Source organism: Bicyclus anynana, chromosome 12 (assembly GCF_947172395.1).
Source record: "Bicyclus anynana chromosome 12, ilBicAnyn1.1, whole genome shotgun sequence".
Lineage (NCBI taxonomy): Eukaryota > Metazoa > Arthropoda > Insecta > Lepidoptera > Nymphalidae > Bicyclus > Bicyclus anynana.
Window position 1 is genome coordinate 6,195,774 of NC_069094.1, and position 24,991 is coordinate 6,220,764.

A 24,991-nucleotide genomic window follows, 5' to 3' on the forward strand; every position below is an offset into this window, starting at 1 on the left:
GCATCACTGTAGTACACTTTCAAATCTTCCACAACTTCTTCAATAAATTTATCTTTGTCTAAGACTTGTAAATAACCGTCATTCAATTTTTTTTCATCTGATATTGAGTTGTCTTCTTTGTAATCTATAAAATATATGGTTTTAGCTTTCTCTGGTAGGACTGCTTTATTTTTTTTACTTTTATTTTTATGACTTTTTGTAGTTTTCAAGTTCTCTTCTTCTGAATATTCATTATCTGAATATGCATTTTCATTTTTATCGTCTTCGAAATATATGTTATCAACAGAAGGTTTTTTATTTTGCTTGTGTTTGTGATTTGGTAACTTTAGTTCGTCGATAACATTAGTATGGTAATATATAACTGACGAATCTGTTGTATATCCTAAAAACAATGTTGAATAAGCGTAATACGGATAGTAAGTTAAAGGCATTACGTTTCTTGTACATTGAAGGCTTTCAGTAACAATATTTTCGGTTTGAGTACAGGTATCTTTCCTGTGTTCTGAACATCGAGAACTACATGTCGTATGATGATTAGTTTTCATACAGGAACACAAGCGTTTAGCGTGTTGATGACTGATTGTGCTTTCTAAAGGATGAACTGTTACGCCAGAAAAACTTCTGACACCAAGAACTTTGTTTTTTATATTTAAATTTAATTTAGTTTTATCATCATCGTAGTCACTCTTGTACTTTTTGGATTTTGTATTGCTTTGAACATTGGTAATACGCAAGTGTGATTCTTCTGTCATACTTTCTTTTTCATTTTTAATCTCTAACTGAGTAAAAGGTTTGTTAATAGGCCACCGTTGTTTTAGTTCAAGTGTCGGTGTTGGTATACTATTTTTAAAAGTAAGGTATATTGGTGACATATTGGTTTCATTATTTTGATATATCTGCTGTTTTATAGATAGCATTTCGTTGGACAACATTTTGTCGAAAATGTTAGATTTCAAATTTGGTGATTCGTTAGGATTTTGAATAATATGTAACAGTGACTTGTGTTTCGCCATTACTGATCCACTCTCTGTTACAGTATCTAGAAATAAAAATATTTATAAAGCAGATCACATAAATAATTTAGAACACTAATCGAAGACAATCGAGTCAAATACAATACCGTTAAAACTAGAATTTACTTCATTTTCATTTTTAACATAATTTTTACTGTGTAAACTGAAACCATTGACTTCCAAAGCACGATATAAAAAACTGGAGACTGTAATAATGAAAATAAATAACATAACCACAACTTATTGTTCCGTCCATTTTAATTAATTTATGCGATTGTTGTCAGTCAAGTGCAAACTGATCAAATAGGCCATGCTGTCGATTATTTTTGTAATGTCATTGAACAGTCGTCTATTTTAATTACAGTTTATTATGATAAAGATAAAATTTTCCGTTTTAGTGATATTATTTTTAGATCCATCCGTTTGTTTGACAAAATATTGTGATATATGTCCGGAACACACATTATGCAAATATGCGGTACGTATACTGACTATTCTAAAATATTTTACTTGTTTGACTTCGATTTTATTATTCTCGATGTAAACAAAGAATATGAGTGTCTACTAAAATATGTTACCTAATTCTTCTTAATACTCATTGTAAGATAAGAAGAATATAAAAAAGTGTACCTACCACAGTAGTTATGCCTTTTGAATTCAAAAAACGAGATATTTTTCTCCATAAGTAAGTAGGCGGCACAAGGTAAACTCTTACAGTAAGAAGACGCCGTACTTCAAGGGAATATTTTATAACGTGAAAGCATTAATTTCACGCAGACGTTTTATACAAATACGAAATCGTCATGTTTTTATGCTAAACTCTGCGTCTGTAATAACTGTCACGAAATACAATTTAACTTTATTTATCTGAGGTACTTATCTTATTATCTTCTGTTTCTATTCGTGTACTGTGACGGCCAATTGGTGTAGTGGAAAATGACCCTGCCTTTTGGATCCAACATTGTGGATTCGATTCCTACAATTGGTAAAATGTTTGTGTGAAGAATGAAGACGTTTGCATGAGGGCATATAGGGGAGATGTAGATGTTGGCATGGATGACTCTTTGCAACGAAAACGACTAAAACAATGAAACATCATTGTATAGAAACAGTTTTTATAAACGCATTAGATCGTTGATCTAACACTTTGACAGAGGGGTCTATATCTAATTAGTCAAGGGTCTACTATATTAATATATTTCTACTTTATGAAGGTTTTACCATATATTCTTATATACCAAAAAGACCAGGCGAATCGTTGAGTGAGTGTGTATATTATGATTACCGAATGAAGATGACGATGAGAATGCGGTCCACACATTATGCACACTTAATTCCTCACAGCGCATAGTTTATTAGGAAAAGAATTACTATCCATCGTCACCCAGAGGTAATAAGTCAAACAATAAAATAGATTAATGTTTCAGGTGTCTGGTCCAAGTCCTCAATGTGTGGGATATGACACGAACGCATTTCTTACAGAAGATGATATTGGTGCTATTCTTGACAAAATAAATGACCGCAGACACTTTATTGCAACTGGACGTTCAAGATTCCTCCCCGCTGCGGCTAACATGAAAAAGATTGTTAGTTTCAAGATAACAAATTAACGAAACCTTATTAGAACACATTGCGAAGTCAACAGATAATTCAGAAAACAACGTCCATTTTAAAAGATTTTGTTTAACTTGCAATGTATGTATGTATGTTAAGGTAGATTCTTTGATTGAACTCAATTTTGAAGTAAACATCTTCAACCGATTGAGCTAAAATTTGGTATACACGTTAAGTTTAGATGACAATGCACGATATATTATATGACGTCATTCTAAATACAATATGGTGAACCACCCAAGATGACGGAATAGTTAATTTTAATACATTTCTACAACATGGGTATCAAATGACATGCCTTATTATGAGTATCTTGAAAATATGAACAGACTCAGAGACCTAGCCTCCGATAACTAAAAAATAAAAAAATAAATAAAAGCAAAAACTTTGTTAAAAAAAGCTTTTATTTAAACGGTCTAAAAAGTAGAAAAGAATTTTTCTTTAAATTTTTAAATATCAACTTATAACCTCATTGTATACAATTTATATGATAATAGGTTAATCTAAGATTAATATAGATAGCTCTCACGATAGTTTAAATGATAAAATATAAAATGAAAAATACAATTTTTTTTTTATTCTTTTACAAGTTAAACCTTGAGTGCAATCTCTGCTGATGGTAAGTGATGATGCAATCTAGGATGGAAGCAGGCTAACTTTTTAGGCGTAGGATGAAAATCCACATCCATTTCGGTTTCACAAGACAACGTACCGGAACGCTAAATCGCCAATTTGCCAACTAGCCTCCGTGGCGCAGTGGTATGCGCGGTGGATTTACAAGACGGAGGTCCTGGGTTCGATCCCTGGCTGGGCAGATTGAGATTTTCTTAATTTGTCCAGGTCTGGCTGGTGGGAGGCTTCGGCCGTGGCTAGTTACCACCCTACCGGCAAAGACGTACCGCCAAGCGATTTAGCGTTCCGGTACGATGCCGTGTAGAAACCGAAAGGGGTGTGGATTTTCATCCTCCTCCTAACAAGTTAGCCCGCTTCCATCTTAGACTGCATCATCACTTACCATCAGGTGAGATTGTAGTCAAGGGCTAACTTGTAAAGAATAAAAAAAAAAAAAACTAGCCTTGACCAGCCAGACCTGGTCCAGCCGGTGATCGGACCCAGGACCTCCGCCTTGTAAATCCACCGCGGATACAAAAGCAACAAAAAGTGAACATACAAAAGCCTTACTCGTTCATACAATTGCACAATTCGTCCGACACTAATGTATCAATTTACAATTCACACAGCTCTTACAGGGCGTAATCCGTTAATGGAAGTAAAAATTAATACTTCCACTATCTGGTACGGGAATAAAAGAGAGAATTAATCATTAGATAATCATTAGTCATTAGTTTTTTTTTTTTTTTTTTAATAATATTTGCCTTATCTTTTATAATATGACCAATATTCCCATTCCCCTCCAACTAGTCGAGAAAGACTGTTTTAGGAGTGGGTACGACAATAGACCAACGGGGCGAGGACTTTATAGATGCAAAAATACACTGCCTACCATGATGACTCAGTATCTATCACTTTAATATTATAAAGCTGAAGAGTTTGTTTGTTCGAACGCGCTTATGTCAGGAACTACAGGTCTGATTTGAAAAATTTTTTCAGTATTAAATAGCCCATTTATTGAGGAAGGCTATATTTTATCCCCGTATTCCTATGGGAACAGGAACCACACGGTTGAAACCGCGCGGCGTATACTAGTAAATCTATATTAAATAAGGAATGTTTCATTAAGGCCTACCCGGATATACGAAGTATTGTGTCTAGTGATACTGACTGCGAGTTAATCTACAATAGTCTGCTTGTAGTTGATCTTTTTTTTTAATTTATCTAATAGGTAGATAGGTGATACCTGAACTATATCTATCTTTGGTATGTAAGGTACTTTATTAGACTGACTTAAGCGTTCTTACTTTTCTACGTCTTATTTTTACGTCATCCATTAAACAGATGGGTGAAGGTCGTTTCTAATTCGTATCATCCACTGTTACATCTTATCATGGTCGTTAATAAATTTAACATAAACTCTCCACTCTTCTACAAGGTGGATGTGGTCCGTTAAATTGGTTAATAATGATGTTGATGAATTCGTAAGTTGATGAATTCCTCACTCTAAAATATCGTTATTTTTATATTTTTTCAAAGGTGTGGTCCAAAGAACTCGCTACATTCGCCCAGCGATGGGTTGACCAATGCGACCAATCTCTAAAACCTGACAGAAAGGACAAATGCCGTGATTTGGGTAAGATGTGACTATATAATATATTCGGTATTCGGTATTTCAAGATAATTTGAGACATTCCTTTCTTTGCTTACATATACCTACGAGTACTGGGTACCTACATGTCAGCAACGAATGTCTCATTACTGAACATGCGTAACTCGTATATAAATGTAGTATTTCCAATAATTGTCAAGGCGTCAGACTACCCGATATGTGTAACTGTAAACTGCGTAATTGATTAAACTGTAAAAAGGTGATAAAAAATTATTAAAATGTGGAATTCCACGACTGCTCTGTGTTTGTTGTCAAATTAATAAGTCAAAGTCAAAATTCATTTATTTCAATTAGGCTTAGTTTACAAGCACTTTTGAAAGGTCAAGATTATGTCATAATTTAATTTAATCTAATGGTGGTAATAATAGTAGAAAACTTAAAACTAAAGTTACGAGGGTTCCAAACGCGCCTTGGTCCGAGAAGAGCCCACAACAAACTCAGCCAAGGTTTCTTTTATTGTTTACCACCATTTTACAAACTTATTAAAAACTAAGCACACAGTCGTATATTACAGTTTAACAGCAAGCTTTTTGATCATTAATATAATCATTAACACTGTAATAAGCCTTTCCCAAAAGCTTGCGTTTAATAACAAAGGTCACAAGTCGGTCACAATCATCAACAACCTATTTTTAATGGCCTACTGCAGGTCTTGTTCACTAACTTTGGTCTATTAGCCACCTAACATAATAAACATCAAATCAATAAAAAAACACCATTTTTCGTAAAGCTCATTGTTAACTAAAATCACAATACCAAACACACTGGTTATGTTTTTGATCAGTTAGCAATGAATAATAGAAAATACGAAGCTAGTTGGAAGTTTTTGTGTATATATGTATACTGAAAGTTAGAGCAAGGGCCCAGCTATTTATAAACAAGGATTAAAATTCTTCTTTAAAGTAAAGTGGATCTATTCGCTACCGTTGCCGTGCGTATTGTTATAATATTTGACTATTTATAACGATCATTATCATATGTTAATAATAATAACCAGGATTTTAACGTGCTCCCCGAGGCACGGAGACATCATCAACTTCGATACACTCAAATTCCATAGCCCGACCCAGGACTCGAACATAATCATAACATTTTGTAATTTTCGCACAATTCTTTGCATGTAAAACTGAACTGTACATGTTTGTACAGTTTTAGTGGCATTGGCATATTTGAAGATTCTTTACCTACTTACAATAAAACTTTGGTACAATTCTGTACTTTGAAGCCAAAAATATGTTTTTTAAATTTACGTGTCTTTAATTTGCATCGATGTCGATATTAGTCCAGGATCCGGGGATAATTTTTTAAATTGATTAATCAATTATCAAGTTACTTTTCCGTGAGTAATTTCATTTTGTTGAATTTTGCTGATCTCCCTTTCTCCCAACTTATATGAAGTACTTACCAGAAATCAAGAATTTTCGTAAATGTAAAAGTTGAGCGTTTCATCAAGATGAAACTATTCACGGGAAATTAAACTTGATAATGATAGCGTATTCAATTGTAAAAATGCTCGGGACCTGGTATATATGGACTATTAGTTAATTCTGAAATCGTGCATTTCTTTACTGTAGGACGCCGACATTTTTTACCCCATAAATCACGGTTCTTTTGGGAGAGGGGTTACAAATCAAAATGTCTACTTTGATATAAATCATTAACGCGTAATCTCTTTCATTCCTTTTTTGGAACGAATCAAAGTACTTAGCTTAGATTAAATATTGTCACGCGAGTTTTTCAAGGTATCTGTTTTGTTATTTGACAGTTCCAAGCAGACGAAATCGTAGGCAATCGCATTATATAAAATCTCATTACAGATGATTCAGAAGTGGGACAGAGCATTGTGACAATAACAGGTTCATCGAGCTATGAGAAACTCCGTGTTCAAAGCATGGTGGAAGTTTGGTTTATGGAATCCATGGACTACACCGGCAGTGTGACGTATTATAACCAGTACGCATACAATATGATCATCATCATCATAATCATATCAGCCGGATCTACAAGACATAGTCCTTTTGTAGGGACTTCCAAACATCGCGATCCTGAGCCGACTGCATCTAGCGAATCCTTTCGACTATTTATGTCGTCAGTCCACCTGGTGGGGTCGACCAACACTGCGCTTGCTGGTGCGGGGTCGGTCCATTGCCCCTTCAGCTTGGCGACTCGTTGAGCTATGTCAGTGACTTTGGTTTTTCTACGGATCTCCTCATATTTGATTCGATCATGCAGATACACTCCGACCTTAGCTTTGTTCCAACACCTGTGTCTGTGTCTACTGAGTTTTAGAATGAAATATGATATCGTAACGAAATTGTAATTATGTGAAAGTTTGTATGTTTGGATGTTTGTTATTGAATCACGCAAAAACGGGTGAATGATTTAGATCAAAAGTACACTGATAGTTTACATAACTATACGAAAAACGCCGTTATAGACCAATTTTGAAGTCTTTGTGATTCGTCGTTATCAACCCATATTCGGTTCACTGCTGAGCTCTAGTCTCTAGGTTAGGCTAATAGTCCACCACGCTGACCCAATGCGGATTAGCAGACTTCACACACGCAGAACCAAGAAAATTCTCTGGTATGCAGGTTTCCTCACAATGTTTTTCCTTCACCGTTTGAGACACGTGATATTTATTAACTGAAAAATTGGAGATGCATGCCCCAGACTGGATTTGAACCCACACCCTCTGGAATCGGAGGCAGAGGTCACATCCACTGGGCTATCACGGCCATAGGCCAGCAGGCAACCTTCTCAACTGCAATCGAGACCAATACAAACGAGAGGAATCCAGTCGAAACTATACATTAACAATATTCATGTAATATTTGGACAAGCTTTAAATTCGCGGCAACAAAGTGCTGGAATGATTTGCCTCCTCCTCTTCGTAATTTAAAAATATCCAAGACCACTTTTAAAACCAAATTTCGAAAACATTATCTTTTAATTCAAAACATATAAGTAATGGGTCCTTTGTTTTGTTTAATTTATTATAATATTTATTTACCAAATTATTATGTTATCATTTATTTATTGTATTATTATTTATAATTGGCTTATTTTTACCACTTGTTTCTACTAGTAATATTTTTGTATTTAATTTACGTATCTGTCTTCTTTTAATATTTGTCGATGTTTGTTAGAGGCGCTCCGCACGTCTCGATACCGTCCAAACGTCACCTTAATGGCTCCACGGAAGATCAGCGCGGTATCCTTACGGACACTGCAATATGCTGAGTGGTGACCCTTTTAGGATCACATCATGCAAGTTGCAATGTATTTTAATTTATTGTTTTTTTTTTCTCTCTTTTCTTTGTATGATGTGTATTCTAAATAAACTTTTCTTTCTTTCTTTCTATTTGTTTGAGTCGTGATAGCCCAGTGGATATGTCCTCTGTCTCCGATTCCGGAGGGTGTGGGTTCGAATCCGGTCCGGGGCATGCACCTCCAACTTTTCAGTTGTGTGCATTTTAAGAAATTAAATATCACGTGTCTCGAACGGTGAAGGAAAACATCGTGAGGAAACCTGCACACCAGAAAATTTCTTAATTCTCTGCGTGTGTGAAGTCTGCCAATCCGCATTGGGCCAGCGTGGTGGACTATTGGCCAAAACCCTCTCATTCTGAGAGGAGACTCGAGCTCAGCAGTGAGCCGTATATGGGTTGATAACGACGATTTGTTTATACTAGTCAGTCTAAAATTAAATTTGCTACATTTCAGGTCTCGGGAACAGAAGACTAATTACTTTACACAATTAATATGGGCTGACACGGATAAAGTCGGTTGTGGAAAAGCAAGATTTTTTGTGAGTAAATATTTTTAGGCGTCCCAAGCGTGAATTCGAAAATTGGCCACCAAACTTGCTAGAAGAACATAAACTTTTCCACCTTGAATTATTTTAACTTGAAATTAGATTTATTTGACCGCGACTTTGAACGGTTTGTTTGTATCCCTCGGGGAAAGTACGTTTTTCCTTGATGAATTCCTGTGTTATTTTCTGTTCCGTTTACAATATTATGTAGAATGTAGATTCTATGTGAAATCCCATCCTTCTAATATTATAAACGCAAAAGATTGTATCGATGTTTTTATGTTTGTTACTCTTTAACGCCGTTAATAAATTTGGAATGGAAATGGATTTTACTCTGGATTAACACATATGCTACTTTTTATCCCGAAAAAATACATGGTTTCCCGAGATTTGCGAAAACTGATATTTGTTACTGTTTCACGCCTCGACTACTTAACCGAATTAGCTGAAATTTGGTATTGAGATATATTATAGCATGAATTAACACATAGGCTACTTTTTATCCCGGAAAAATCCATGGTTCCCGAGGGATTTGTGAAAACTAAATTCCACGCGGACGAAGTCGCGGGCGTCCGCTAGTGATTATATAAGAGTTACAAACCCTGTGAGTAGCTTCATCTTGATGAAACCCTCAACTTTATATTTCAGAAAATTCTTGATTCTGTTTACTAACAGGGTAACTCTAATGAAAATTTCTGAGCGTAGGAATGAGAATGTACCACGCAATTTGTAGGACAATGTGGCTGTTAAGTTTTTGTTGTACAACTATTAATTAAGCCAGTAAAAATACAGCTGGTTAGTAATGATTTTTGAAAACCTCGTTATTAATACAACCTCAGAGGATGGAGTTTTATCAAAAATTATTACTAACCAGCTTTTTTTAACCAGCTATTCACGGAGAATTAACTTGACAGTAATCAATGGTACAAAAGCTTCCAGGATCATTGGCTTTTGAAATCATTATATCAATTCCTAACACAAAAGTTAGACATCTAAATGTTTTCAGGTAAAAACGGCAAAGCCTATTATAATCGACAGACTTGTGTGCAACTTTGCACCGAAGGGCAACTTGCACGGAAAGCCCGTATACACTATTGGATATGCAGCTACCCAGTGTGATGACGACATGGAACGTGACGTATTTTGGACTGGATTGTGTAGTCATCGATTACAATTAAAAGGTAAAATGTTTTTCTTCTCCCATTTCGTAATCTACTCAATACATATAAAACCTCAAACATATCAAAGCTATTCAATCCTACAGGTCGATTGGTAATGTTTATTACCACATGGGTAAACTGTGCTACAATTATTTTTTTTTAATTTTAAAATAGTTCCATGGCATTGGCATGAACTCATGCTCCAAGTTTTGATAATTCTTTTATTTCTTTTATCATGGTCGTGGACAAATTATTGTATGCTGCTACATGTAATTAGCCATTGTAGCACTCATGCACTCTATTGTGTAATACGGTTTAGCCTCATTGCATAAAAATCACTTTATTAGCTACAGTGCTCATAAATAACTATCTACAGGTTGGCACTGCAGCTAAAGATAGAAAGCGCTTACGTGTTTAAAAAATTAATTACAATTAAATATGTTGCAATATAGCTAGGCTAAAACATCGTGAAAAAACCTGCGTAACAGAGAATTTTCTTAATAATTCTCTGCGTATATGTGAAGTCTGCCAATCCGCATTGGGCCAGCGTGGTGGACTCTCATTCTGAGAGGAGACTCGAGCTCAGCAGTTAGTCGAATATGGGTTGATAATGATGATGATGATAGCTAGGCTGGTAAAGCCTGAATGCAGACATGAAAGAACAGTTGTACAACGCTTCATAATTGGAAGATTCTAGATTCTACTTCCATTCGGGTCAATTTAGGCATTTATAACCTAGGTCCCTTGTATAGTACCTACCTACTTACCTAAATGCCATGCTTAGTATTACCAGTATTACATTATGCTGAAATAGTTGTCGGTAGACCGTAGAATTATGGGCACAGGTGGGCTTATCTGCCTGTTTGTCAACAAAAAATAAATATACCTAAATTAAGCCCGAAAAAATACGCATCTCGAATACTAAACTTCAGCTATAAATTATGAAGATGCTAAGCCCGTTGTTCGGGCTTTGTGGAATAAACAAAGGAATATACAGGGTGTCCCGTAATTAATGGATAAAACAGAAGTGGGAGATACACCACTTAATGATCTAAAACTAATTTGATTCGTTTTTAAAAAAATATTAGGGTGACCAATCTTTACATTTTTTTCGGATTTTTAATTTTTTTTATCTTGAATCAGTTTTTTTTAATACTGTAGCTGCTATAATTCATTGATTACTGTTAAATATTGCGGATTGAATTACTAATGTAGATACTATGATACTATTTTTATAAATATATAAAATATAATAATAATTATTTTTCATTAAGCCAGAATTAAAAATAACGTCCTGTCAAAAAAAAAAAACACCGAAGTGGACCATTATTTTAAAAACTTATACATTTATCGGGGTATGTAAATTAATTTTTAAAGAAGCGGCATTCCTGCCTAAATACCAATAAAAAACATGCGACATACCTACCATTAGATAGGATTTTTATGTACTGTTAATAATAAGGTCAAAAGTTCCTAATTACTGTGTGGAAAAAGTTATAGCTCGAAAAAGAACAACAATATTTTTCTTTAAAACGACTTAAAATGGTTTAACAAGCTTTACGTTATGTTTCGGTTACTGGCAAAAATATCAACCTGTTAAATATAAAAAACATATGGGAAGTGCTGATTTTTAATAAAGGAAGGTTGAAAAATACAATTAAACTACTTTAAGATTGTATGTGGGAACATTACGACAGTCGACAATGGAAAAGAAAATACCGCATGTTTGTTCTTCGTTAGATATTTACTGGTGTAGGTACTTTATATTTTATTCCGATTGGGAAGAAACTTTGGAGATTAAATATGCTGGTGGTGTAGGTATGCGCGCCTCGGGTATTCACGTGTAAAAGTAGGTAGGTTACCTATGTACTACGTAGGTAGGTCCACCTGATTCTTTCGGCAAAACACATATCTAGTATTGCAACGCATACCGCGTTTCCGGTAGGCAGTAATACCTTATTGTTATTATCGATGCTTTCAAACATTTTCTAAATATGGTAATCGCATAATTTCTCATCAACATCTTTTCTATCTTTATTACTTTACTAATATTACAAAAAAGGTAAAGTTTGTAGTATTATAGAGGGTTATCTCTAGATCTTCTGAACCGAATTAGAAGATTGTTGTACCACTAAAAAGCCACGTTATTTGTGAGTGTCCTATGCTATATTTTATCACCGTATTCTTAAGGCAATGCGGTAAAAACCAACGATTTTATACGTGAAAAAAAAACATACAGCCGAACATAGAACCTCCGCTTTTTTAAAATCGGTTAAAAACGCAGAAGGCTTTTTTATTTCATTCAAATCCATTTTCAATTGCGATTTTGTTTTTTTTGACAGAAATTAACAGCCAATATATAGTATACTTAAGCGAATTTACAAACTAATTAATGCAATAATAAAGTCTAGCTAGATAGTAGGTGCTATTATGTAAGTTTAGGTAAAATTTTCATAAAACACAATTCAACTTTAAACATTCGTAAAGTTTGTCTGTACTTCATAATATGAATATAAATAGATGCTAAGTAGGTAGGTATTCCTGCTTGGTTTTAGGTGTCTAGGTAGGTAACCTAGACACCCCAAAGTCTAGTAATAATATAAAATCCATAAAAGACAGGTGCTATAAAATGCCGCACTACGTTTTTATGGATGCCTCTATCTTTGCGAATAGCAATGAATATGCCGTATGGAAAAACTAATATTGGAAATGTGAAAATACAAATGAATGTGCGAGAACACAGTGTAATGTCTATTTTTATAGCATCGTCCGTGAAAGATGTGATGGATTTATTATAGAGACATGTAAAAGAAAAATGCGTTTATGTAGAAAGGATCCCAGACCGGTGAAGGCAACTAAAAATTATTATAAAGGGCTTGTATTTCAAGAAATTTTGAAGATCTATGGTCGGCCCCTTTGGTGGACACCCCTTTTGGTTTTTACACGGCATCTTACCGGAACGCTAAATTGCTTGGCGGTACGTCTTTGTCGGTAGGGTCGTGGTAACTAGCCACGGCCGAAGCCTCCCACCAGCCAGACCTGGACTAATTAAAAAAATCTCAATCTGCCCAGCCGGGGATCGAACCCAGGACCTCCGTTTTGTAAATCCACCGTGTATACCACTGCGCCGCTGAGTTCGTAATTTCCTTTGATCATATATACGTATATTTAATCAAAGGTCATTTCATAACTTATTTATTTGAAATTATGAATTTAAAATAAATAAGTTATGAAATTGAATTGAATTTATTTATTGAATGAATTGATTCATTAATTTAAGAACAAGTTAATTCTAATTATTATTAGTAGTAAAATGACTAGTGATTTATATATACTCTAATTTTAAATTTGTTTGCTGGTTAACAGTACTCATCAAGAAAGGTTCTAGTATAGGTATAGTATTTCCTGCGTATACGAGTAGGTAAATAACCTTAGAGCAGTCGGTCATTTCTAATCTCTTTGGTTGTGTCTCTGAGGCCTAGTTCGGACTACTTTAGTATATTAGTCGAGTAGGTACGAACGATTTTTGGGCAGTAAATCCAAAAATTGTTCGTACTCGACTAAAATACTAAAGTAGTCCGAACTAGGCATAAGTGATCCTACTGTACTATGATTATGATAGTATACAGCGTATAACTGCATATTTCCACGATTGTATTTTCTGCTTACAGAAAGTCTCAGAGCGGTCTGTTCTTTCTGATCTCTCTTTGGTTGTGTCTTTGTGTGATCTAATTGAACTAAAATAATAGGAGCATAGAGACATAATTTGTATGTGTGCACAATTCTTTTAAATTCTTCTTCAGAGGACTGGTCATCTGGAGTTTTAGTGGGTTAGTTTATTATTATTATTTATTTACTTACAGATACTTCACCGACTACGAATTCACCGAGCACTAGTTTCCTTAGGATTCTTAATTTGTTTAATAATGATTCAACGAGACAAGAAAATGGGCCTATTTCTGAAAATTCAAGTAAATTAAGAAAAAACTTAAATCATAAGTTTCAAATACATCAAAACCTAAATACAGCACAGGATCTTAGAAACAACTCTTACGGTAAATTAATTTTTTTTTATAGGTAATAAACTAGCGGACGCCCACGACTTCGTCCGCGTGAAACCCTACCTACCCTAAGTATTCTATTTCCGTCTCCTGGTTCTAATGTAGCTAATTTTCTGCCAAATCGGTCCAGCAATTCTTGAGTTATAAATAATGAAACTAACACTACTTTATTTTATAATAGATATTATAATAATCTGTCTTCTTTACTATTTCGCTATTAACCGGTCTTTATAACATTGATTTCTAGACGCTGTTAAACGCAGTTATTCTTTCAACAATGAAACAATCTGGGATAGTCAGCAGCTAAATAATTCTACACATTACCATGGAGATTACATTCAAAAGCGTGAAAAGGCGCACCCAAGAGTTTCTCACGATCGTAAAAATGAATTTGATTTCTTACATCCGAAAAATATGAATGAACGTGGCCAAAGATATGACTATACATCATCACCTGCCACCCTTAATTTATATATGGATCAAGAACGAAATTACAGAAAACATAATATAGATCAAAAGTGTACCCGTAAGACAGAAATTAAACCCAGTAGCTATGAAGCAACATACTGTGACCGTTGCAATAAATTAAATAAATGTACAAGGGGTCTCAAAAACAATTATCAAAAGACAAAAGATTATGTAAAGACAACACATAAATGTGGGAATCCAGATTTTCAAACTACTAGGCTACCTTCATCACGGGACTTTTGCGCATGTAATTCATTTTCGACTGCCTTCAATCCTAATAGATGCATTTACAACACCGACTGTGACTGTATTAACGTAAATTGTCCTACTAAACCGTGCCCACATATGCTCAGAACTCTAAAGGATATCTATGATGAAAATTTAGAAAAGCAAAGGGATTTTCATTATCATGACAACATATTTTCTTATAATCAGCATACCACAAACAGGCCGATATTAAAAGACCATCAAACACATCGTATCTCGCCAGATGATAGTCCTTGGTCATCACGTCTAAAAATTTTAGACCGACGAAAACTACAACGAAATTATAGGTAAGTAAACGTATATACGTTATATATTTTTAAAATAATAACAGGTTTTTAATTGTAATGGGTTTTAGTAATCGAAAAAGAAGCGTGGCAGAAGAGGAAGAAGAAAACTTTAAGCCGTTTTGGCAAATGGACGAATACGTAAACAGAAATCAACCAAAACTAAAGTCCATGAGATATACCACATTATCTAACAAGAATAATCTAAAAAATAAAAGAACACGAAAACAACCAAAAACTACTATGAAAACCGAGTCCATTACAGTAACTTTCAAAGATCGTAGTAACAATGGAAAACGCATTACAGAAAAATATTTATCATTTGACGAACTTATGCATCTTAGAAAGCATAATGCTGAGGTTTCAGGTGGTCGACGCTATAACGATGATAAACAAATACTTAGAGAATCTAATACTTCAACACAAACTACAAGCGAAACTACGACAACTGAAAGCCCATCAACAGAAGATACACCAGAATATTCCTTTAATACGCCTTATAACCGTATGAGACACTGTACCCGCAAATTAACTTGTACATGGACTGCTGCATCCTTAACGGATAGTGCAGGTAGCATTATTCCAGGAGGGGGTGCTAATGCAGTCGGTGGCTCTCGGACCCCACCTGGCTATGTTGAAGGATGCACACGTACTTCTACATGTACGCGTGATTATATGAATAGAAATAAAATGGCGACTTTACCTGTTGAAACAACAAACCCCGAACCAGAACCGGGTGATGACGAAGACTATTGCGAACGTCGTTCCCTTAACAGACGTTCCAACAACAATTTAAGTACGGAAAATCACAATAAAAAAACTTCAAAACAAACTAAATCTTTATTTAATGAAAGTTTTGACAATTGCGTTTGTAATGATATAAATAACAGAACTAAACGACAAGATTATCATTACAATTCGTCAGTGATAAGAAATAAAAATCTAAAAAGAGAATCTGGAAATCACATGAAGTATGAATCTAATTTATTATCATACGGCGATTTGTACTATTACGTAGTAAATAAAATTATTGAGACGTGGAGAATTGCTAAAAAACCATATTCTCACGATAAATGTTTTTGTAATCGTATTAACAAATTAGGTTCTTGTAATCTTTTCTTAATATTTATAGTGGCTTTTAACTTTATTTATATACTTTTTTAATACAGAAAAAAATATTTATTATTTGTTTGTAACTACATATTTATTAATTGTATAAATAAAAAGTAACATGTGTAACTATGTATAACTAAAAAATAATAATAAAGTTGTATTTTAGTTTTGGAACTGTTGGTATGTTCAGAACAGAAAAACTTTTCATTTAACTTTAAAATTCTTATATCAGCTGCAAGCTGTTTTAGTAAATCGTTGTATGTTATAAAGACACCATCAATAGCATCCACCTCCACTGCATTATTATGTTCTAAGCTTCTTTTCCTCCTTTTCATTTTCTTATTGGCATAAAATCCATTCTTTTGCAAATCATTATTTTCGTATTTTTTACTCACTGAAATTATTTTTAAACATTTATTGTTATTAATCACTACTACCTTTACAACTTCACAAAGTAATAGTACCGTTGCTGTTATTCAAATCAACGCGATCCGTTATTCCACTTTCAGTCATCAAGTCTGATTCAAGAATTTCTTCTAAAAAATCTTTTGTTTCCCTATTTTTTGTTAGCTCATCAATTTCTAAAGATATTTCTGAAATATTTAAATTTTCTAAGTCATCATATACTTCAGTGGTATTGGAGTCAGGTTTTTCTTCTTCTTCTGGGAAAAAATAATGACCACTAAATTCGGTATTAGACTGTATTTCACCAAGTTCTGCCTGTATTTTAATAGGGATAACATTTGATATAATTTGCGTACGTAGATTTAAATTTTCTTCAGTTGTCGAGTATATACCTATAAAAGAAATAGTATATTAATTTCATGCAATTATATTGAATTATAAAAATATCTGCCATACGTTCATCTATGTTTTATACTGCTAATCGAGTTTTCATAGATAGATTAAGATATACGGATTCCTAAATTAAATCGTATTTCACGCAACAGAAATCACAAGCGTTCACTAGAATTTGATATAATACGTACTCACCACTATGTCTAAAAATAACAGCCTCAACTAAATCCGCAAGCAAAGTTGAATTTATATTCTGGTCTTCTGTTGGTTGACTCGTCGTGGTTGTTTCTTTTTTGCTGTAAAGTTGATTAACAATAGCAGCAACAGTTCTGTCAGTAAATGTAGAATCTGGTGTCAATGTTGTGGTCGATGATAATAACAAATCTTTTAAAGATTGATCATTTTTCAATTTGCTCTTCAATAATTCTATAAAATCATCAACTGCCAGATTATCCTTGCATGGAAGAGTTGTAGGTTTTAGATTTATTGCATGTGTCGATGAGATATCAAACAAATGAGACAGAAAATCAAAATAAGTATCATTATCGTTTACTATATCTGATGTTGTTACGTTTTGTGTTTCATTTAACTTTAAATTTGCTTTAGCTTCAGTTTTATTTAGTTGGTCTTCATTAGTTTTAACGAATCCATTTATATTGGTAAGCTCATAGGAGTATTTATATTCTGTAGTCGATTTCAATTCATCAGTAAAGTTTGTTTCATCTTTATGGACATATGAAGCTGAAATATCAGTAATGATAGAATACGTTTAAGTAACGGTAAGTCTATACGATATTTGAACAGATAACATTAAAAATTAGACTTAGATTTAAAATGGCGAAACCTGTTTCTAAGTAGGACTATTTTTTTTGTTCTCTAGAAAGTATAAAATTCCAGATGATGTTGCTCTTTTATTGCCGATTATTGAAAATATATCTTACAGCATAAAAATTGGTACTCCACGTCGCAATATCTCCCATGTGGGCATCGGGAACAAGGTATGCCGCTATTGTAAACAGATTTCCCAATAACATTACCACTGGGTGAAAAGTTGCAAATTAGTCTATAGACTGTCTTTTTTTGAACCGTAAGTGATTCCGTATTTATTTCCTGAAAAAAAAAGAGCATTTATTTAATAGTTAATTATTAATGCATTTACAGTGTAGGCTACTTACCAATCCATACCTACTATCTTAATATATAAATGCGAAAGATCATTCATCACTATATTTCGAAAAACGCTGAACGTACAAAGATGAAATTTGGCAGGGAGTCTATTTCAATGGATTTTTCAATGAACCGGATTTAAGAGGTTTAAGGGCAGACGAAGTCGCGGGCGTCCACTAGTAATATTATGAATGCATATTATCTTTTCACACTTAAGCTGGACAGGATTACAGGACAGGACAGGTCAGGAAACATTACTGAACTGATTTAGATGAAATCTGGTATAAAGATAAAATGGACCTTTAAATATAACACAGGCTACTATCCTGGAAAATTCATGATTCCCGCGGGATTTGTAAAAAACAGCATTCACGCGAACGGAGTCGCAAACGTCTGCTCGTCGATAACAAAATTTATCGTTTACCTTAAATATAACTCCTCCACATCCAACACGCGAAGATTCAGCCCATATTAGCTGTGTAAAATCGTCGTAGTGTTCCGAAGAAGTTAGTGTCGATCTAGAAAATAAACAAAAATGCCTTTAAATTATTTAAATCTACCTACTCGTTCACGCATTGGCCCAATACAAAATTACTTTTGGACTAACTGAAAATAATGAAATCAGCTTATTTTCCCTGTTGACGAATATCATTTCAGCAAAGATTCTAATAGAGTAATTTAGTAAAATATACAAGATTACAAGATAGGTACATTTTTCATTTGTGTATTGTTCTGAAATTTGTTCAAAAGTGGGCCAAATTTTGGACATCTTCTTTCACCTTTGCGCGGTTATCCAAAATATCCAAGCGGTTTTGGATATTTCGTGATGAGTGCTTTCGCTACTAAATATTTTGATTTAAAACATTCTCAAATGCGCCAAAGAGATCAACTTGCAAGTAGATAACAGACATTCCAGCCCCTATTAGCCAAGTGGCACGTCGATTCTACGGTCGCGAACGCTTCAAAAACTAGAAAAATGTACGGGAATGACAGATCTTGATCACGTGACCTTTCAATAGCAAATGTCATTCCCATACATTTTTCTAGTTATCGAAGCGTTTGCGATCGTAGAAAGAGAACCGACGTGCCACTTGGCTACAGGGGCTGTTAATTTCTCTGGACCAGACTCGTTACTAGAATTGTCGCCTACTCTTAGAACAGTTACTTACGGAGAGTATCTTTCCAGGTAAGATGCATTCATGTTTAGTAGCTCCATGTACCATAAGTCCACGATCGATGCAGCAGTTAAGCCAGGCGCATCTCCGTATATTGTACCTATGGTCTGACCCACGGAACTATTTTCTGTGTATTTAAAAAAATATTTAAGACTCTTTGACTTTTTAACAAAGAGCTCAGCAATGCCTCTGAAAAGTATGGCAAACGTACTCCATTTACTCGAAGCCCTTCAGGTCAATTTCAACCCCCTGTAACTTCGTTACGAATAAACCTAGATGCCTTTTTTATTCAATGACAAGTTAGTACTTGGCCGCGATCTCATCTGATGTTAAGTGACAGTCTAAGATGGATGCAGGCTTACTTGGAAGAGGTACAAGATAGAATACAATAAGAAACTTATGTTAACTTATCCTAATAACTATAGAAATCATGCCCACGTGGAAGGTTGACAAGAATACTGGCTGCATTTTCGCGCTGGACAGCCAGGCTGATCGCAAAAAATGAACCAGTCCTTCTGTCGAAAGTCGAGGCAACTAATCGCATTGAAATGATATAATTTGATACAAAATTATTCTACCCGTAAAATATTCTAATCGTCAGAGGTATTCTGACGATTTCTACGCAGCATCGTACCGGAACGGTTCGTTCGCTTCGTATCGCTTGGCGGCTCGTCTGAGCCACGGCCGATACCTATAACCAGGCCAAACCTGAGCCTATTTAGAAGTCTGACCCGAGCTGGGAATCGAACCTAGGACCTCTCTGAGAGCCACATTACTACCAACTTCGTCTGACCGGTCTGCATGTCATAATTTTATAGCAATTCATACCATGATAGCAGAGCATATTTTAAAATAACAATGAATAATAAATAATTATAAGGCCGTGATAGCGCAGTGGATATGACCTCTGACTCCAATTCCGGAGGGCGTACATTGGAATCCGGTCCACCGTGTGCATTTTAAGAAATTAAATATCACGTGTCTAAATGGTGAGAGAAAAACATCGTGAGGAAACCAGCATAACTGAGAATTCTTTACGTGTGTGAAGTCTGCTAATCCGCATTGGGCCATCGTGGTGGACTATTGGCCTAACCCCTCTCATTCTGGGAGAACTCGGGCTCAGCAGAGAGCCGAATATAGGTTGTTGATGAATTGGCACAATAAATTAAAATAATAAATCAAACAAATGATCTACGATTAACACAAAGCGTCAGCTTTAGCATTTCATACATGACCCGAGTTTCCGCCATAAAAGGAAATAATTTTAGTTACAGAACTGTAGTTTAAAACAAAGGAAATAAATTATTAGGCATTTTCATGAAAACTGTGTTTGATACATAAAGTTTATGTTTTCATATTAACTTGACTAATCTACATTAAATGATATTATGAAGCCCTTTCGCTACAAGTACTTTATTACATTTCTTCTGCCGAACCTTTTTCCTTAGGTACATTATAACCATAAAACAGCAAGGCTCTTCCAACAGGCTTTTGGAAGAATTTTTGAAATAAATTTATGAAATAAATAATTAATAGAAGCAAGCATTGCTTGTGTGGAAATTCATGTAAAAAATAAATGAAAAATGACAAATACAGATCATTAATTATAGAGACAACATCTCTTGAGGACGAACGATTTTAAAGTGAAACTAGGATTGTAGGTTTGGCGTTGTTGCTTTTTTAATATGGAATAAGCTCACGCTTGACCACGATCTTACTTAATGGTATGTGTAGATGTGGCCTACTGCTACTACTGTGGCCTAGGAAACCCAGACTTCAGGAGAGAGTTCCATACTCTATGATGCGTATAAAAAACGAATAAGCAAAGCGGTTCGTACGAGTTCTACGAAAATGCTAATGACATAGGGATGGAAACTGGTCCGGTGTCTTGCAGTGCGATGGTAAAAATGCTTGAACTCATATATAGATATTTGCAGAGAATCATCATTATTAGCCTAGTTCAACGGCTCTCTTCAGGGTCAGCCCTCCCTCTATGAGGGGATTTGGAGCTTAGATCCACTCTACTTTACTACTACTCTACGGCTACTCATACACGGGTTGGCGTGGCTTAAGATATATTTGACTTTCATAGTCCCGGATCGATCCCGGATGTTAGTAACAATGTCCGGGACCGTAGGTTGACGGTACTCTCTGAGGCACGGAGGGTAACACTACTAACTGACCAACTCCAGATTGAGATATTATACTGAGAATTTCTTCGAAGAAAAGCTCAATATTTCCTAGGACTCGAATTCAGAACCTTGACGTCCGAAGTCATATTGTTTATCAAGTAGATAGTAGGTACTTTTACTGGATTATCGTACTAATCTCGAGTGATTTACTGTTCGTAGAGGGGCGTCTAAGGTCGTAGGTCTAAGGTTTAAGGTCAAGGTATTTTAGTCACTCACCCAAGTCGTGACACCATTTCGTTACATCAGTGAAGTTGTTAAAACACTGATCTGCCCATCGCTGCGCTATAACTTCCAATTCATCACTCCATTCCTGGTGTTATATTATATATTTTTTTAAATATAATCTTATAGAATCCCACCTTTTTGAATACTTAGACAATTATTATAACTATACTACCAGACGCCCTGCGATTTCAACCGCATAGTTTTCATGTTCATGAGGATAAAAATAGCCAATGATACTCACAAATAACGTGGCTTTCTATTTGTACAAGAATCTTTTAAATCAGTTCTTCTTTATAAGTATTATTTTTTACAAAATCAGTTAATTCAAGATAAAATAAAAGCGTTTTACCAATTTTAGCATATTCTCCGCAGATGGCAAAGAGCGTATTTCTCCTGAAGAGATTTTATTTCTGCGACTATTGATTCTGTGTAAAATCTTCTTTTTCTCCGTTTCTGTGGTGAATAGTTTCTCATAATTGATACAGTCGCGGGCGGGACCTGGCGACTAAAAGGAATAATATTATTAATTTATAACTTTCGTAATTTTAGTATTAGTAATTTATAACATAAATAAAAATTATTCCGATTTAACAATCACTTCAAAACCACAATAACGACATACTCTTACACTACCAAGTCAGAGTATCGGGCTGAATACATTATAGCAGGGTTTCTCAAACTTTCGGCTCCACGAACCCCTGTTAAAAACCCCGAACCCCTAACTAAAATTTTGGAGACTTAATTCTGACTCGGTATCAAGACACCATTACGTAAATCTTGTCGCGAACACCCTGCCGTCGAATGGCGAACCCCTAAGGGTTCGCGTACCCCACTTTGAGAAACCCTGCATTATAGCATACGATTGAATAAACTGATGAGGTGATAGGTAATATTATTTCATTATGGCCAATCACTATAAGGAAGGTATTAATCATAATGACCGAACCTGATGACTTGACGTGTTCGATTTAAATAGTAAAAAAAGGGATTTCGGGATTTGCCGCTCGTCTATTGGGTCCCCAAACTAATTTTGATACGAGGCCTCTCTGAGGCATGCTACGCCACTGATCCGAAAGCACTAACCAGGTCTTCATACAGTTTTAATGAATTTTCATTGAGACGTGATATTTTTCAAATGATGCGAAATCGGGATTTTTATCGGTATCTTAGTACTTACCGACTGACCAAATATGTCCCGGTAAAAAAAAATAGCGGACTATAATTTCATTGTAAACGTCTCATAGTCTGTAGAAGTCTCATATAAGTTGGTATAATTATTGTTTTACATGAACTTTAAGTGCATGCTTTGGAAAATAATCTTATAATGTATAGATTCTTAACAATAATCATATAATGTATAGATTCTTAAGAATAATCATATAATTATAGATTCCATTTCTTTTAAGTAGCAAATTCAATTTTGTAAAGTTTTGTATGATTTAATCTTTAGAATGTGTTTTGTATACAGGTGCAATTGTGTAATATAATTTTGGTAGAAAAGTAACAAACCTGAAATTTACACATTACGTGTTGCTTAGACTTGCAGAATTTTGAATTACAATAAGATTCATTTTCACATAGGGAATAATTTATCGAGCAAAAAACTACAATTAAATTTACTGTTACAAATATTTTACTAATAATTAACATTTATTTAAAATAAAATAAATTTCAGCAGGATAAAATAATAATTCTAGTCCGTGAAAAGAATCTAGTTGGCTATGAGAGAGATAGAGACAAATTTTAAATTTTACATTTACGAGTAATGTAATTTAGCCTTGGAGTACTACCTGCTAGGCTAGAATAGCCTAGCAGGTATTACTCCAAAGCTTACTTAAGTTAACTTTACTTCTATAATACTAAATTACTTAAGTAAAGTAATAACTAGTATGAATTATGATGATTTTTCATATATAGCCCCCGGTATAAAAAAATATGGGCCGTAAAATTCGATGAACGAATGACAGCGTTACATTTTTGCGTGCTATTCTGCGCACCTTTCACTTTCCAGGCGTAGGTATTGAGACGTACATAGTGTATAAATATATATAATTATCAGGTATTTCTATTGATTTGTTTATTTACCATTCGATATAGTATTAATCTTTTAACTTAAAATGCTGTATAAACTTTCCATTTTAATAGTGATCAGCACGCTTAGGTACTAGAGAGCGCTAGGCTAGGCGCTATGACTGCACCCGGGCGCTATGTGAGCTAGAGACACCTCTGAGTGCTGGCTTGCTTTATGTTTAATTATCAAATATTAGCAATACGATTACCTAATTTGCTTTAAATATATTGTGTTCCTGTAGCGCTACAGAAGTAGAGACTGTGATAGCCTTCACTTAGGTAAGTATTTCTTTTTTATTCTTTACAATTTACCCCTTGACATTGACTACAATTATTATCAGCACGGCTATTCTCTAACGATATTTTTATAACTCGCAAGTGCGAGTTTCGAATTTACCTCTATCTCTCTCTGTTTAATACTATACTAGAGAATGAGAAAGATAGCGGTGAATACGAAACTCGCACTTGCGAGTTAAACTAAACATCGTTAGAGAATAGCCGTGCTGATAATAATTGTAGTTTTTTATTCAGACCACAGATTAAAGAATAATAGGGAGATAGAGCGCACGGAACGCGTCGGTATCGTAGCCGTTCCAAATACAAAATTCAATAACGAATGTATTCTCGAGTCAGTAAATACGAAGCGTTGCATCAGTAATTTTCAATAATATTCAAGAAAAATGAAATCATAAGGTTGTGAATAATTTAAAAACAAAAACTAAAGAAATGTAATATGAAGTTTTGATGAATAAAGATTTATTCTTTTATTTATTTATGATGGAATATTTTCATTGGTAATTGATTTTTGAATTAATTTACGTAATTGTTGTTAAATGAATTTTTAAATACAAATTATGAAAAAAGTTTCTATGCGGATGTCACGGAGACGCGTGTCGTTTCTTTTTTTATTTATGGGATTCACCGGCTTCACCATGCTGCTTGTAAGGACTCATTCTGGATCATTCTTTATTTAAGATTAATACTTAAAATAATCGTTAAAATGTAATGAATTTAAAATTGTACGTTGAAATAGGAAACGGAAACTAAGAACGAAATATTTTTTTTTATTAATTTACGCCTTGGTACGAAACGAACCTTTTATTCTATTATCTATGTATCTAAGCTTTTATTATATAAAAAAAGAATAGAAGAATAAAGAAATAAGAATAGTAATAGAGTCGTATAAAGACCGAAAAAAAAGACAATGGATCCGCGTGCCTTTTGACAGTGGTGAAAAGGTAATATAAATGACTATAGTCAGGCAAGTTCGTTAATGACACTCT

At 34.4% G+C, this 24,991-nt stretch overlaps 2 protein-coding genes across 2 annotated transcripts; one reads left to right on the forward strand and one right to left on the reverse strand.

Annotated features, from left to right (window-relative positions):
- Positions 1–1,383: 1,383 nt before the first annotated feature.
- On the forward strand, positions 1,384–16,395 carry LOC112053559 (uncharacterized). Its single transcript, XM_052884797.1, has 8 exons — positions 1,384–1,491; positions 2,441–2,599; positions 4,779–4,875; positions 6,729–6,864; positions 8,638–8,722; positions 9,735–9,841; positions 15,040–15,764; positions 16,352–16,395. The coding sequence occupies exons 1-8, from the start codon at positions 1,384–1,386 to the stop codon at positions 16,393–16,395; spliced, it is 1,461 nt and encodes a 486-aa protein (XP_052740757.1).
- On the reverse strand, positions 15,840–23,162 carry LOC112053560 (uncharacterized). The gene is made up of 8 exons (XM_024093017.2): positions 23,148–23,162; positions 21,988–22,143; positions 21,630–21,723; positions 19,216–19,348; positions 18,471–18,564; positions 17,821–17,989; positions 17,075–17,620; positions 15,840–16,878 (listed from the first exon to the last, which is right to left on the reverse strand). The coding sequence occupies exons 1-8, from the start codon at positions 23,160–23,162 to the stop codon at positions 16,529–16,531; spliced, it is 1,557 nt and encodes a 518-aa protein (XP_023948785.1). The 3' UTR covers positions 15,840–16,528.
- Positions 23,163–24,991: the final 1,829 nt, after the last annotated feature.

Bases quoted from the DNA above. Each gene is read 5' to 3' on its own strand.
- LOC112053559 (XM_052884797.1), top strand. From the start codon at position 1,384: ATGATAAAGATAAAATTTTCCGTTTTAGTGATATTATTTTTAGATCCA. The intron at 6,865-8,637 runs GTACGCATACAA...GCTACATTTCAG, and splicing joins AGTGTGACGTATTATAACCA to GTCTCGGGAACAGAAGACTA. The intron at 9,842-15,039 runs GTGTGATGACGA...AATGGGTTTTAG, and splicing joins ATTGGATATGCAGCTACCCA to TAATCGAAAAAGAAGCGTGG.
- LOC112053560 (XM_024093017.2), bottom strand. The intron at 17,990-18,470 runs GTAAACGATAAA...TTTTTTTTTCAG, and splicing joins GTGGAGGAGTTATATTTAAG to GAAATAAATACGGAATCACT. The intron at 16,879-17,074 runs GTGAGTACGTAT...TTTCTTTTATAG, and splicing joins TGTTATTTTTAGACATAGTG to GTATATACTCGACAACTGAA.